Here is a 15628-nt window from a genome sequence, read left to right as displayed (position 1 = left end):
CGTTTACCACCAGCCACAAACACAGACATTACAATATAATACCCTTTAATTTACTGTAATCTTAGTGTCTCACACGCAGCACCTCAGGCTGTAGCTACGACTCTCTGGAAATGCTTTGGTTAATGAATGTAGCTAAAGAGCTTTCACTCTCTGCTTTGAAAACAGGAATTTAATGACGTCAAATGACTTTAAAAGTTTGAAAATCCTGATGTTTGTTGAAATTTAAAGCTCTGGAATGTGAAAGTTGTCTGATTCTGTCTTTGGGAAAAATAAACAGGGCTAAAGGTCCCATGCATTACCTTCTCCGGTCTTTTATTTTGAAGTAGGAAGTTACAGGTGTGATTTTAAGAACCAAAAAGTGGCCTAGTAAAAAATAATAATAAGGATAATAATAATAAGGATAACCCCCCCCCCACCCAAACCTGTTACCTCCCTGTCGTCGCTCAGAGCTCCAGTTTGACAGCTGGAGGCTCAGAAGGCCTTTTCATTTTGAGTTCACGACCTTCAGGCTCTGGTTCTGGTTTCTGGCCCCAGGACTCCTTTAAACCGCTCTGGTGGATGTAATTGGCATCTCCTTTGGGGTTTTTGGTGCTATTTTCTTTCCTCAGTTTTCATTTTCTGAGCTGTTGTTGCCACAACAAGATTGTTGTCTGTGAATTATTTTCTAACTTTAAGCACATAAACATTTATTAAGAAGCACGAATACACACACTGAATACCTGAGCAATCTCCTTCTAATCAGCATTAAGTGAACACACACCTCTATTATTTGAGCATTTGGAGCAAACAACAGAGCTGGAATTAGCTTTAAACTGGGACAGAGGTTGCAGCTCATGGAAACGATCCTCAGCTGGATACAAAACAGCTGTAATAAAAATAAAAGCCACTTCGTTCTTAAAACATTCAAGTGGGAAAGTGTCACAAAGTCTGCGGCTTTTGTGGCCTTTAAGTGTCTGACATTAAACCTCACCCGTCAGGTTGGATTGTGTCTTTTGGAGTTGAGGAGCAGGAAGCAAATAAAGTTTCTCTGGGAAGCAGAAAGTATTCTGTATATGTGCGCTTTTTGGACTACAGGTTCAATTTGTAAAGGGCAGGAAATGTTTTCACGTCATGGGGACAGACAGACAAAGAGATGAAACACACAACAGATTGTTGTGTGGGCTCCTGGACAGAACAGATTTATATGATAACTTTATTAACTTTCCTGGTACGGCAGCTTATTTGTTTAAACTCTGGGCTGTAGACGCTGAAATGAGAGATGATAAATCACGCCGGCTTTGGTTGTTTTGCCCTCAGTGTTTGAAAAATGACTTGTTGGGCAGTGTTTTCATCAGAAACCGTTCCAGCTGCTGGAGCAGTTTGATTCGAAGCAGCATTATTTCATTTTCACGGTCCCGAGGAGCCAAAAGTGTGAGCTGGTTCGCGATCTGCTGTCGAGCGTTGAGCTTATAACGTGGTTGTCAGCCATCTTGTTTATGTTTTTAGTTTGTTGATTGTGTTTGTTCAGCACAATCGGACTTCTTGAATGGAGCATTTTTATGAAAAGTTAAGAGCTAAACTTTGACTGTGGTGTTCTCAGTGTGATATGATCAGTAGTCAAAATGAAAGTACAATAATTTGTGAATGAGTAATCTGATTCCAGTGTGTGTGTGTGTGTGTGTGTGTGTGTGTGTGTGGGAGTTCAGGGTGTAGCTGGTAATGTCTCGGTGTGTCATGGCGGTGGGAGATATGGAGGTGGTGGGAGTGCATTATTTCTCCTCCTCTGATACTTTATCACCTCAGCAGAGATTCACCCTGCAGATACACAAACATGGACACACACGCACACTCGGCTGTTTCTTTGCTGTTTGGCAGCTTCTCTGTCTGCGTGTGAAGGTTTTATTTGACTCATAAACTGTCTGTCATCACAGTTTCTGTCGTCCCAATTCAAACTTTGTTTAAAGTGCCAGTGATCAGCGTTTTTTCAGCCGCTCACCTTAACAGGCCTTTTAAAAAAGGGACGTTTCTTTATAAAGCAAATTAAAACAACATAAAAAAACTACAAGAACAAGTAATTCTGAAAGTGTCTTCTGACAAAATAAAGTATAACTGATGTGTGATTTAATTTTCTTAAAGAGGGGTTTTAAATGTTTTACAAGCCATTTTGGCTTTGTAAAAGTTATAGTAGTAAATAGTAAATGGTAGAACCATTTACTTGGATTAGTGCAGGATTAACAGGCAGCTGCCCCCCCCGGGGGTATGAGACTCCAGGGGCCTTAAGTCTCTGATAATTGGGGTAATTGTGGTTAACTACTGCAACAGATGCTGTAAGATTGTGCATCTCTAACTGATGCAGGTATTGTGTTGTGCATCTTTCAGAGTACAGTTGTGACTCTGTCAGAAAGCTGCAGATTTTTTTATTTTATTTAATTTTTTTTAGGTCTTCTGCTGCTCCGTCGGTTTTTTAATCCGTCTCCTGGTTGGAATAATCCTTTCTGGGAGCTCGGCAACCAAAGGGCAGACACACAATGGATGGAGGGGTGAAGGGTGTGGGGAGGGACACTGATACCATTCGGATCCAGTTTGAGTCCTGAACAGGACCAGTAAGACCAGCCATGGGACTGGAGCAGCTCGGTTCTGGTCTGGGTTAAAAAACTGGGACACGTCCCTCATTTGTGTCCCATAAAAAACACAATGACGCATATTCATGGAGCTCAGTCACTTCATTTCCCTCAATAGAAACCATTGTTTAAAGGAGAAACCACCCACACACACACACACACACACACACACACACACACACACACACACCGTACATAAAATGACGCTGCTCTTAAGAAAGGGTGTGTTCATCTTTAGTCTGCAGAGCTCCACGCTGGTTTCCTCCTTAAACAGAATCTCTCTGACTCCTTCTGTGTGTTTCTCCGTCCGTTCTCATCCTCCATCTTTGATAGTGACGTCTGGAGTCACGTCTCCACATCGGACGCTCCCATTGGCTCCGGTGGGTGATGTCACAGCCAGACAAAGTGTCTCTGGATCAGTCCTGTATGTTTGTGAGTTTATTGTGTTGACAGAATAAAGACAATCAGATATCTGGAGCTGAATTTTATCATCAATGAGCAGAACTGCTGATCAGATAAAGACACAAACAAGTCAAACACATGAGAGGAACTTTTCTTTGGTTATTCTGCTTTACAGAGATTTTATCAGGAAAATAAAGTCTTTTTTGAGTCACAAACTCAAAGGGATGGAGCAACGGAAAAGCTTGAACTTCAACTTCAGCTAAAACAGCAGAGGCTGATGTACAGAAACTTTTTTGTCCGTCCATCAAAATCGTCTTTCCATCAGAGAGTTTCGGCGCTCTTTAAACTTTGTCTGTAAATTTTCCAAAAAGCAGCAGCAGCCTAAGAAGTCTCCATGTTCTCAGTTATTTTTCCTGCTTGGCTGCCAGAGCTGCTGCTTTTCTGTTTTTGTGGAGCTGATGGGGGTTTTTCTGCCGCTCGCCGTCGGTGTGACAGCTGTCAGGACGAATTCAGGCAGCTTTTCTTTGGGATGACTTCTCTTCTTTAGAAAACAGAGAGAAAGACGGACGGACAGAGGAGGTGGGGGATGAAGACGAGGACGAGGAAAAAGTGGAGAACTGAGGAAAAAACAAGGGTCTTGAAATTTAAGCCTGGGAGACATTCAGGTCTTTGTCTGCAGGAGAAGTCGGGAGGGTGCGTTTGTTGTGCGACTGGTTGGTTGTTTTTTTGCTCGGTTGGACGCAGTGTTCCCACCCGGGCCGCTGAATAGACGCTCCTTTCAGCGCCCACTAAGACGCCTAATGAGGGGGGGGACTACTTTCTGTCAATCTTAAAGCTGCTGTGTGTGTGAAGCGGTGGGTGGTAAAGTGTGTGTGTCTGTGTGTGTCTGTGTGTGTCTGCACAAAGGGAATTCTCTAACTGCATTTAGACACAAAACTGTTGTTTTTTACCTGATAATGAACGAACAGCACTCTTCGTTAACAGGTGATGAGTTCAGGTTGGTCTGAACCTTTTTTAGTTTTAAAACCTTCTGAATGAATGCAGAGGTCAGACTCACTTTGGATGTTTCTGATGTTTGTTAGCTGCAGGTTGCCTGAAGTGTTTCTCTTTTGAACTAAGACCAATAGAAAAAAAAAAATCTTTCCAGACTGTGTTTGTTGGTTGAGACAATAACAAACCGTTCGACTCTTTGCACCCCACCCTTCCCACAAACCCCCACGTCTGGGGCACAGGCTCGGTGTGTGAGTGATCCACCGAGGCAGGACCACGGACCTGAACATCAACCCTCTCACCTTCACTCAACAGCTTTCAGATATACACACAAAAACGCACACTGTTGCCGTCCCCCGTCCCCGAGCCGGCCTAATTATATTGTTGCCTCAGTCGAACAATAAGCTGCCGTTTCCTCCGGGGCGTCTTCCAGGAACCGCTTCGCTCCCGAGTCCATGAAAAGGAGGAAAGAAAAGAACAGACGGGAACAGTCACACTGCACCTGTAGCATCAACACATCGGACTCAGGAGGTCCACTAATGAGCCGGAGACCGAGGGGCTCCATTCTGCTCTGTTCATGGAGATTCGAGCTGTTAAACTGAAGTTTATTTTGTTTTTGTGCTGCTGTGTCGATTTAAATTCCCTCTGCAGAGATCAATGAAGATTAATTCCATCTGAACTTAATAAAATCGTTCTGTAATCAAATCACTGACATCATCTTCTGTTTTAATCTTTCGGTAATTGTTTCCTATTCAGACATTCATCATTTCATTTTTGTTTTAGCTCTGTGTTTGGTCTCCACCAGCTCCTGAGGGAAATATCTGGCTCCTCACCGCGTTCTAGTGCAGCAAAATTAATCAACATATAATTGAAATCACAATCTGGCCGAGCGAATCATCCATCAGGTTGAAGGATCCATTTGGCCCAGACTTGTTTCTTCTGGCTCAGTTTACGTTCCCGGTCCTTCGGCCCGGTCTGGCCCAGACACAGCCTGATGGTCTGACACATCTGGACTGGGCCCCGGAACCAGGAGCACCGCGGTCCAGATGTTTCATTCAGCTGCAGCAGCAGCAGCTCGGTGTTGGCGTCTATCAGCAGGTTACAGTATGAGAGTTAACAAGAAGAAAGAAACAGATGAATAACTAAAAAAAAGGCCCTGACATCACATCAGCGATACATGAACGGTGTCAGATCTGTTGTTTTTAGTTTTCGTCACATTTCTGATACGATGACTTGTTCTGTTAGATTAAATGTTGTCTTGTTTCTGACCTCCATGGCGTTCTGAACAAACGAAAAACATCTGTAAACGGCTGTATCATTTAGAAATATCACAAACACGTCCAGCAGAATGAGGCCACTTTGAAAGATGAATAATTGACTGCAGGTGTGTTTTTTAAAAACCTCGTTTTGTCAGAAAAGCGTCAGAATAATGTGACTAACTTTAAGGAAGTGGGAGTTGTGTAAGAATCCAGGGGGGCTCATTTCCTATTCTTCTCTTTCCCTTCTCCGCCATCTGGAAGTGGATGACATCAGCTTGTTTCCTCTTCCCAGAAACCTCCAGAGAGGCCGAATATTTCCTCGAGGCCGCAGACAGATAGAGCGGCAGGCACAGATAGTTTCCTCTTCCCAGAATGCCTTGTATAGTGCGGCTCAGTTTCCCACAGCGCTGTTTGTTTGTCTTAACTCCGTCCTCTGGTCATCTCACTGGAAAAACACGACGAGCCGCGACTCTGCGAAGTTTCTTTGTCAGAAAGTAAAACCTGCACTTCTTTCATCTCGTGTCGCTCTGCTTTACAGAGACGGGGCCGGACCGACCGGACTCTGGGTCAGGACACTGACAGAACCGGTCGTCTGCAGCACATGTCACATCTTTAATAATGTGAGTTAATTTGTGTTAAAGAGCGCACTTACACTTTTCTGCCATTGTGTTAAGATAAGACAATTTCAAGAACAATTTCAAGAACCAAAAACAAAAAGTTTTCTGAGTGAGAAATGAAATCCTGCAGGGTCTTATTGTGAGTCCAGGTGGACTGGACTGCTCCGTTGTGACATCACAAAGTTCAGGAAGTCCTGACAGCGTTTCACATTTAGAACCAAAGACCACGTGGAGGTCTACTGTCCAGACCAGTACAAATATTTATGGTTTTTCCTTTTTCATATTGTAATTCATAATTCACATTAAGTCGCTGTTCCACCTGCAGCTTTGTTTGGAGCCAGAGTAAAGCAAAATGTAGTAGTATTAACCAACAGGTAGCTCACTGGTCAGACAGTTTTAGTGTTTCGTTGCAGTTTTCTGTCCACCAAGCGGCCACATAAGGACAACAGAAGCAGTTGGGTCATCTATAAAATATCCACCTCAGATTGTACCAAATGAAATCAGAAACTGAATCTGGAAACTGAGCCCTCATATTACCAGGAAGCAAACGCCCAAAGTGGAACTGCGGCCTCCCTGTTGGTCCACAGTCTCCTCAGAGTCCTGAATGATGAATGAACACGCAGTCTGGACATCCAGATCTTCAGATATAAATCTAGTTTGAGCCATCGCCCCTTTCAGAAGTGAATTCATTCATTCATTTTCCTCTGAGCTCAGTGCTGATACGAATCTCCATCATTTATTTTTTCTCCTGTGGGAAAGCAATTTTCACGATTGTCTTTCTGTCGGAAGAAGTTTCATATTTGTTCAAATTCCTTCAGAGGAAGAAGAAGAAGAAGAGGAGGTTTGGAAAATTTCACCATCACTCAGGCTGCTGTACAGGATTCAAGAATTTATTTTTGGCTTCCTGCTGAAGTCGCATCTCTGAGCCATGAAATGGGTTCGGCTCAGGATACAAACTCTTCTGACACAACCCAAAAACCAAACAATCATGAAATCAGATCATGTAGTTTGGCCAACAGGTTTCATTTTGATGCAGGAGGGGATCTAATCCTGCCACAAGAGGATAAACTGTAAAATGAAATAAGTCACTGGATGTGTTCGACGTTTTGAAGCGTGTAGTGTTGGAAGGAATGAAATGCTGGAACATTAAATCTGTGAGGAATCTCAATAATACTGACGTTGACTCACTCGATGACCAGACTCTACTGAAAAAAACCCAGATTTTATTCCAACATGATGATGGAAAGTGTGACCGACCTTCAGGCGCGGTCCTAAAAACAGAGACGTCATGATGAATTTAACAGCAAACGTTTGCAATCTGTTTTAGTCCATCAGTATTTAGATCTTTTTATTTAAAACAACAAAATAACTCCGAGCAGCAGGCCTCCATCAACCGCAGGTTCCATCTTGTAATGACTAAATCTCAACTGAATCTCTTTCCAATCCGGCCAATCCAAATTAGATTTTTATGTGTTCAGTCATTCAGAGTGAAGAATGCTGAAACAATTTTCCCCCGCAGACAGAAAGAAAACGCCTAAAACTGACTCATCCATATTTATTATGACTTTCTGTTTCACTGCTGCAGGTGAAACTATGTCTCATTTTAAAACAGATTAAAAATATACTTTCAAATCATAAAGGGAAAGACAATGACGGCGGCATTCGGACCACTCGGGGTGTTTATGTAGCTGGAAGCGGGAGATTGTGTGACGATGATCTGATGAAGAAAAGACTGAATAGTCTGAAGCGAGGAGGGAGAAAGGAGGATCAAACTGATGAGATGGGAGATTCATGATGACATGAAATATAGGAGAGAGACGGACATGGAGAGGATTAAGGTTTAAGAGAGTAGAGAGATATTTCCTGGGCTTTATTTGTCAGTAATAAGACGAGTGGAGGAGTCGGATCGTCATGAATCATTCTGAAGATGAAGCTGGAAAACCGTCAGCTTCTCTGATATCCACTGAGAGAGAAATAAAAGAGGGAGACGGCGCGGTAAAAAGATGGGAAGATTGAAGAAGATGAGGAAAAACTAGGTGATGACTAAAAGAAGAAGGAGATGTGGGAGTGATGGAATCAGCGTCCGCTCAGTAAATCAGACTCTGCCGTAAACGTAATAAGACGACTTAATTCCTCAGCTGGGAGCAGGAGGCACTTGGTTTTATTCCCAGGAGCTCCCCGGGGGGCCCGAGGTCACCGAAAGCATTTGAAGTATTCAGAGGCTCCAACTTTACAAGCCGGGTCAAAAGTGTATACAGTGATAATGTAACAGGAGCAGCTGCTGCCTCCCATCATGCAGCGGGGCGGCGACGGCTTCGACCTGCACGCTGTTTTTCTGAACGAGGAAGCGAAGAGCGAAGAGAAGGGAGGAATACTAATGAGATGAGATGATCTCATTCTCTACAACGTTCAATAAAAAATAATAACTTTATTTATGTAGCACTTAAAAAAGTGATTAAACAGATGAATCAGAGCAGGACGTATGAACAGAATAAAACATTAATCAAAGTGATTAAAGGATAACAAAGAGGTAAAAGGTTAAAAGGCGACATCATACGAAAGCAAGTCTATAAATCTGTTGCTCCTCAGGTCGGTGAGCAGTGAAAGTTTAGGGTGAGCCTCGAAGCCTCAGCTTTTCTGTGGCCGACGGGGAGGAGGATGGAGCTCTGAAGGCCGGTGTGATGCAGCATCTTTCACCTCCATCCTTCTCCTCAGCTGCTCGTCTCCAGGGGCAACGCAGGAAACAGTGATCACGTGACTCAGGAAACGATCTGATCATGTGACTCCCAACTGCATGTAAATGTGTATAAAAGAGCTGAAAAGTTGGATGTGGCCCGGCTTGTTTTGTTTACTCATTGTTTAGGACCGACCCCCATGGTGCAACAGGAAGAGAAAATAAAGACGGGCCGGGCTGATAACCATGGGAACCGTTTCCTCTACAATGTCATCCGCCTGCGACCCCCCCGAGTGGAAAACTTTATCAGGGAAACGTGTATTTACAGCAGCTGCAGAAACTATTCAGAGCCCGTTTGGCTCTTTTGTTGTTTTGTTTATTTCGTTTTAAATGGGTGAAACTACCGTTTCAGTCTTTATGCAAAATCTGAGTGTTGTGTTCATCCTCGTATATAAAAGTTACACAATTCACACTGAATGTCGAGACAAAGCCCAAACCAAGTCCAACAAACTCCCGGCGGACCAAAGACGGGAGCTTAAACCCAACAGTCAGTCTCACAGAGCTTCAGACCTTCAATCCTCCTCCAGTCCAGAAGACCAAGGACCAGCCCCATTTCACGCCCAACCCCTGAAATGTGTAACGGGGGGTAGGGGCTACGAAGCTAGCCCTTCAGATCGAGGGTTTTCCGATGCTGACTTCTTGACTTGACCAATGAAAACTTCCCAGAATGCTTCACGTCATCATTTGCATACTGAATCAAACAACAATGGTGATTCCCCAGAGAGCGAGAAAGAAAAACCACAAAAGAGACCCGACGTCGACGTATTCTTCTCTGTGTACCTCTTGTTTTTTTTTTTATGAACCGAAGCATGATGAAAGCTAAAAAAAAAAAAAAAATCGACTCCATGCTTCTTCTTTTTTTTTTTTTTTTTTAATTGACAAACTTTACATTGACAGAGTGCGAGCGGGGTGAGGGGGTTACATACGAAAATAAAACAATGCTGATTGATTTTTACATGAACCGCAGCCTCCATGTCGCAGTCGCTTGCGTGCCCGAACGTAAACTACGCAGTGACGTAAGAAGTGCCGAAACTAATTGGTCCCAAATTCGGAGGAAGGATCCGTCACGGAATCCTTTATCACTTTAACTGTCATAACTAAAGTTTGGACTTCTCTGCAACTGTTTCATAGATCACAACTACTTTTTTTTGTGACTGCCGCCATGAAGAGCTACAGGAAAGAGCTGAAACTGTGAATTATGGCAGTGAAATATTGTGTATTTATTAATTGTCTGCAGAGACAAACTGACCTTTGACCGGCTGACCTCCATCTTAAAGTAAACACACGGTTTATTTTTAGGCTCCGAGGCTTCACTTGATCATCCGCTTCATTGTGCGACAGTGTGTCCAGAGTTTACTGTATGTGTGAGGCTGCTCTGTGTGTGTTGGTGGTATCATTTGTGTATTTATGTGAGTGCGTGTTGTGTCTTTTATTGTGTGCTTGTGTTTAAATCAAAACCAGCAGACACAGGAAGCAGACGATGAGTTTCCTTCAGCGGTTTTTTTTTAAACTGTTGTCGACACCCAAGTTTCCTCGGGAAACACACACACACAAACACACACTGACCGATTTAGACAAAGACACTTTGATGTCGTCTCTTCAGCTCAGCTTCGGCGGTTTTGATGGATCGATGTGATTATTGATGGTATATTTAATCTGAAGAAGAAGAATCCTTTTTGTGTCTTCTTGATCTTTGAAGTGACACGTTTACTGTTGTTGTCTGCTGATTACCCGACATTATTTATTCTCCATGTCACAGATCGTTGTTCATTTATCCCCCCCCGACCCAGAAAAACATCCTCATGATTCCTCTTGATGTGGTGTTCTTGAACGGGACACCTGCAGCTTCTGAAATGAAATCTGTTTGTCATCCCGTTTTGAGACTTCACCAGTCATCACCTCTTCATAATGAGGGAGAGCTTTTAATTTGACAGTCCATCGACCCCGAGGCAAACACATGGCAGATAAAAGGTTCAGAATATTAAAGGCTGTGATTAAGTTGTGAGTCAAGACTGAGATTATCTTCCTCTGTGAGGATAAAACGTTCTGAGATGTGGATGAGCTCATAAACGGTGTGTTTGTGTGGAATCCTGCTGTCATTCAATCCACCTTCCACAAATTAACACAACAATTAAATCAGTGAAGCAGAAAAAGAAAAGGTGGAGCGGCAGCTCGGTGAAGCCGGACCGGACTGCGTTTCCTCTCTCAGCAGCCGACCGTCCAACCTGCTGCGCTCTCTAAAACCTGCTGACAGGATGTTAGCCAGCCGGCCGCCATGACAGACGATGATGAATTAAGTTTCTGTCGGAGCTGAGCTAAAAAATGGTCCAATGTTTCAGACCGCTGGGCCATTTTTGAAAATGTTCTTCGATGTGTTTGCTTTTTGAATGTGTGCTGATTGAATTAGACTTTTAGCCACAAATCCAGAACCTCTCGAGCCCAGTTGCTATGTGAATTGAATTATCTACGAGGATCAGATTCCAGATGACCACATTTTCCTTTTTACATTCTGTACAAAGGATGCAACTTTTATTTCCTGTGTCTCGTCGTCTCTGTTGTTGAGGCCGCCTTTCATAAATGGGACTCTGGATATCAGGTTTTCCCATCAAACACAGACGGCGGTCAGCAGTTTGACGTCTGCATTTCTTCAGAGAAATAAACAGCTTGTCTGACAGATTTGGTCGTTTGGTCAAAGATTAGTGGTGATATAATTGAAATAATTTAAAGAGATGAGCTGGTTTTTCCTCCTTAAACAGCTGATCTGTCCAATATGTGTGTTTATCCGTCCATTCTCATCCTCCATCTTTGATACTGGCTTCTAGAGTCACGTCTCTACGTTGGACGCTCCTATTGGCTCTGCTGGGTGATGTCACAACCAAACACACCAGAGGAATTTTCTGTGTTCAGCTTTTCTTTGGTTCATTCTGTTCTTGTTTTCTGAGCTTCTGCACAGAGTCACAGGTTGAATCAGCTGAGACTGAACTTTTTAAAAATCGACTAAGACAAAATGCTAACGTCCGTTTCTCTCTCTCCATCTTTCAGCTGCAGGCTTCACTGTGATGTGACGGCTGATCCGTCTTACTTCCCTCTTCCGCTCCACGTCAGTGAAGACCAATCAGAGATGGCAGCCATTGTAGCCACAGGAGGAGGAGTCAGGACGGGCGGCGGTGGCGGCGGCGTGGACTCTCTTCAGATGCTGATGCTGTGTCTCCTCCAGCTGCTGTGGCTGCAGCCTGCAGACTCCATCACCGCTCCAGAAGCCAAAACCTGGACCCAGACCGGACCACGGCTGCAGCTCTCATACTCCGGTAGGAAACACCCCAAACTGGGAAGTCTGACGTCCTGATCCTTTAAGTCCCTTCTCTGTTTGAAGTGATGTTGGAAAAAGCTTCTCTTTATGAGTTAGTCAGCACGCCGATGTCGCAAGATTGTTTGTTATTCTTGGCAGACTTTATTTAAACAGATATACGTAAAGCAAACGTTGTTCAAGGACTCGCTGTAAATGAAGAGGCCATCTACACAATGCAGATGAAAACTGGATGTTTTAGTTTAGCAGCTGTGTTTTATTTATCCATGAATATAAAACTGCAGAGCAGCATGTGAAGGAAAACAGGAGATCGTGTTTTTTAGGTTGTAATAGATGAATACATTGAATGTTTTTTTGATGAAGTAGCTTAAAGACCAAACTGTAAATTCTCCTGGGGATGAAACTCCACCTCCAAACCGCAGAAGAGACAAAAGACAGATTTACTGCGGACACATAATGTGTTTTTATTCATCCATTTAAACACTTTATGTCTCATGTCGATGTTTCACGCCCCATTTAAACAGCAGCATCAATCACGGATGTCGTCCGTCACAGATTTCCACTCCGTTTTCTGGTAAACATGTTAATTGTGAACAGAGACGGCTGTTTCCTCTGGTGTTTTTATTCTGGCACATTAATGGTTAATCCATTAGCTCCACTGTCCGTCTTTCATGTCTTTTCCTTGGTCATTAACATACCAACTGGTGAGATGGCGGCAAACGGCCCAACCAGGCCCAAACTGGAGGAAATGTTGGATTATTTCCCGACTGATTGTAGGAACGTCTGTATCCACTTTAAAGTTTTCGGTGGTAAAGTCATTTTCTCAGGGGACGTATCGCTGGCAGAGCCGGAGAGAACTTTATAACGATATCATAAATATCGGTGAAGTCATGTCTCCCTAACCGATGTTGGTCGTATCTTCCGATATGAAATATCAGATTACTTCAGTTTGTGTTCCATCATCTTGATTCATCTGGACGGCGGAAAGCTGTCACTGGAGACCTGATGTGAAATTAACAGATTAGCAGTCTCAGTTACATCGTTGGAAGCAGAAGAATTTAAACTGCCTGGTGCAGATTCTGAATGTTCCTTCGGGTCAACTTTAACTCCATGAACCGCTTTTCTGTCAATATTCACATCACCAGGAGTCGCTTTGCAGGTTGTGTTGGACGTTTTACAGATGCACAATGCTCTCGTTTTTTATGGTATCTTTCCTGTTGCAGTTCCAGCAGGTCAGAACTTCAGACGGGCTGTTCGCCATTAAAACGATCACGATATCCAGAAGCCTTAAAACAGGTCGCTCACACAGTTCTGCTTCAGTTTGGATCTTACTGATCTGTATTTGACAAAGTGACAAAGCTCAACACCCATTATTGGTTTTTCATTCAGAAAAACAATCAGGCTGCAGGATACAAACAGATCAGGGTCAAAGGTCAATGATTGGAGGTCCATTCAGTCGCCAACCTCAGTCATCAGAAAGTCAGTTAAAATATGGGACGTGTAACTGTAATGAAAGTAAAAGTCCATTAAATAATCATCATTTAATTTGAAGCTGCAGTTTTTTTTATGATTTATAAATAAAAGTATCCAAAACTGAGTTATTTTGCATTTAAAACGTAAATTTCTCATTAAAGACAAAGAAAAGGGCTAAAACAAAAATGAAAGGCCCTCCTTCACAATAAGAGCGGAGCACTTCACACACACTTAAACCCACCAGCGAAGTTATTTGTCCATTTTCAGTCACATTAGCACACTTTTTTTTTTTTTTTAGCCCCAAATACTTTCTGCTCTCTTGGCAACCGTCAGCAGCCGGACAGCCAGCGACGGTTTCCCATCCAGCAGTAATTAGTTTCATTCTGGCTCTGTTAGCGAGGTGTTTGTGGAGCGAGCGGCCCTGCTGGCTGACTGAATGGATGGATGGATGAATGGATGAATACATGGACGGATGAATGGAATTAGTGAGGCGGTGAAAGGAGGAGGGTTTTTTTACTGGCCGTCGGATACAGTTAAAACACCGGATGAACGGTAGAGACACAGCGGAGGACAGAGAAAGTGTCTCAGATGAGATGCTCCTTTTCAAGCCTCCAGTTTGTAATTTGTCTGTCAGCCATCTTGGTTTTTAAACGAGAGACTGAAAGCGTAAACTCGTTAAGAAACGTTTATCGAGCTAATTTACTCAGTTTTGGTCAGACAGATTATTCTGTGATGGAAATAATCTTATTTCTTCACATTTCTCTTCTTATGGGAGCGTCTGCCGCGTCTGTCGGAGCTCTCAGATCAGGATGATGATATTGGAGCCACTTGCTGATCAAAACTACGGCGAGCTCAGAGCTGCAGAGGCAGATTTGCGCTTTAATACTTGGATTTCCCGCCTCGGGTCATCCAGTGGATTCTGTAACTGATTCCAGCTGAGGAGCTCTTTCCAAAGTGAAACCCTGGAAAACATCATCCGCTGAAGTTCCTGTTGGCAGCAGAGCAGCAGCGTGCTCCAACAAATACACAACAAACGCTTTGATTTATATTTTTCTTTCTGTTTTTATGAGTCATCCTTTCACTAAGCAGGTTTTATTTTTATCTTTTGAGAGGAAATCTTGACATCTACGTGTGTGTCAGACGGTAGCTGCTCTGTGGTTTTGGTGGCAGTAAACTGAAGCGCTTAATGAAGTCAGACTCGGTTCTCTTGCTGTGTTTGGAGCTGCAGGATCAACATTAAAGAGATTGTAAATATTTTATAAGGCGGATACTCAGACAGGAGCTTCAGGGCCAACAAACACACAAACACACCCACACGCACATGAGCAATCTTTTTGTGTGTCTGTGAGGATTATCATCACAGCTGTCTGACCCGAACACAAACCTGAGCCCTAAATCCAGGTCTTAACCTTCAAACAGCTTTTGGAAACAAAACGTCCACACCCTGTAAGGTCTGGAACCACAACTGGTCCTCAGAAAGATAAAGGAACACGCACACACACACCACACACACAGTGTGCGTCAGTGGTGACCCACAATGTGACCTGAGCAGGAATCCAGAGAGACCAGCCCTCATCCTGCAGGGAGACACACTGTGTATTCCTGACCACCAGTGTGTCTGTGTGTGTGTGGTGTGTGTGGTGTGTGTCTGTGTGTGTCTGTGTGTGTGGTGTGTGAAGCTCGTTAGATAAAAGTAAATGGACCAACGCAGAGTCCAAAAACGATGGAAAGATGTAGTAGGTTTGAAAGCATTACTTGTGTGTGTGTGTGTGTGTTTTTGCTGGCCTGTCGGTGTGTGTGTGTGTGTGTGTGTGTGTGTGTGTGTGTGTGTGTGTGTGTGTGTGTGAAGCTACACTCTGGTACTGACAGTCTCTTTTCCTTCACTTTGAGCCTTGAAGCTGCCAAATCAAACAAGATCATGACAGATGTTGTTCGTCCAAATGTCTCCTTTTATTTTCCTAATCTGTGCACGTCCACGTGCACATCTGACTCTTCCACACACACACACGCCCACACACAGTCATTCCCATGTCATGCTGTTGTATATTACAGTCACATCACAGAACTTCACTGTACTTAAATAACATTAGTGGATTAAATCTGCTTTGACTTTGTTTTTCTCGACTCTATTTGTCCGGTCCAACTCAAACGTCCCTCCTTCTCCGTTAATTTATCAGCTCAGTAAATGTTTTCCTGATGAAATTATTCTTCAAGTCTTTAATCCAGCAGGAAGTTCATTCTTTTCA

At 43.4% G+C, this 15628-nt stretch overlaps 1 protein-coding gene across 2 annotated transcripts in view; it reads left to right on the top strand.

The window, feature by feature from the left end:
• LOC115043369 (semaphorin-3D) overlaps positions 1-15628 on the top strand; it is a 54456-nt gene that overhangs the window by 12173 nt on the left and 26655 nt on the right. Inside the window, exons 1-2 of one of the 2 annotated variants that reach the window (XM_029501771.1) lie at positions 5852-5871; positions 11645-11910. In XM_029501771.1, coding sequence (XP_029357631.1) covers positions 11724-11910 — 187 coding nt within the window. In that variant the 5' untranslated portion in view covers positions 5852-5871; positions 11645-11723. Of the gene's footprint in view, positions 1-5851; positions 5872-11644; positions 11911-15628 lie in introns of those variants that run through there. The other variant, XM_029501770.1, reaches the window with a different exon arrangement.

The sequence above is a fragment of the Echeneis naucrates genome, chromosome 5, assembly GCF_900963305.1.
Source record: "Echeneis naucrates chromosome 5, fEcheNa1.1, whole genome shotgun sequence".
Taxonomy (NCBI): domain Eukaryota; kingdom Metazoa; phylum Chordata; class Actinopteri; order Carangiformes; family Echeneidae; genus Echeneis; species Echeneis naucrates.
The sequence above is the reverse complement of the archived record's forward strand: the minus strand, read 5'-3'. Positions and strand labels throughout refer to the sequence as shown.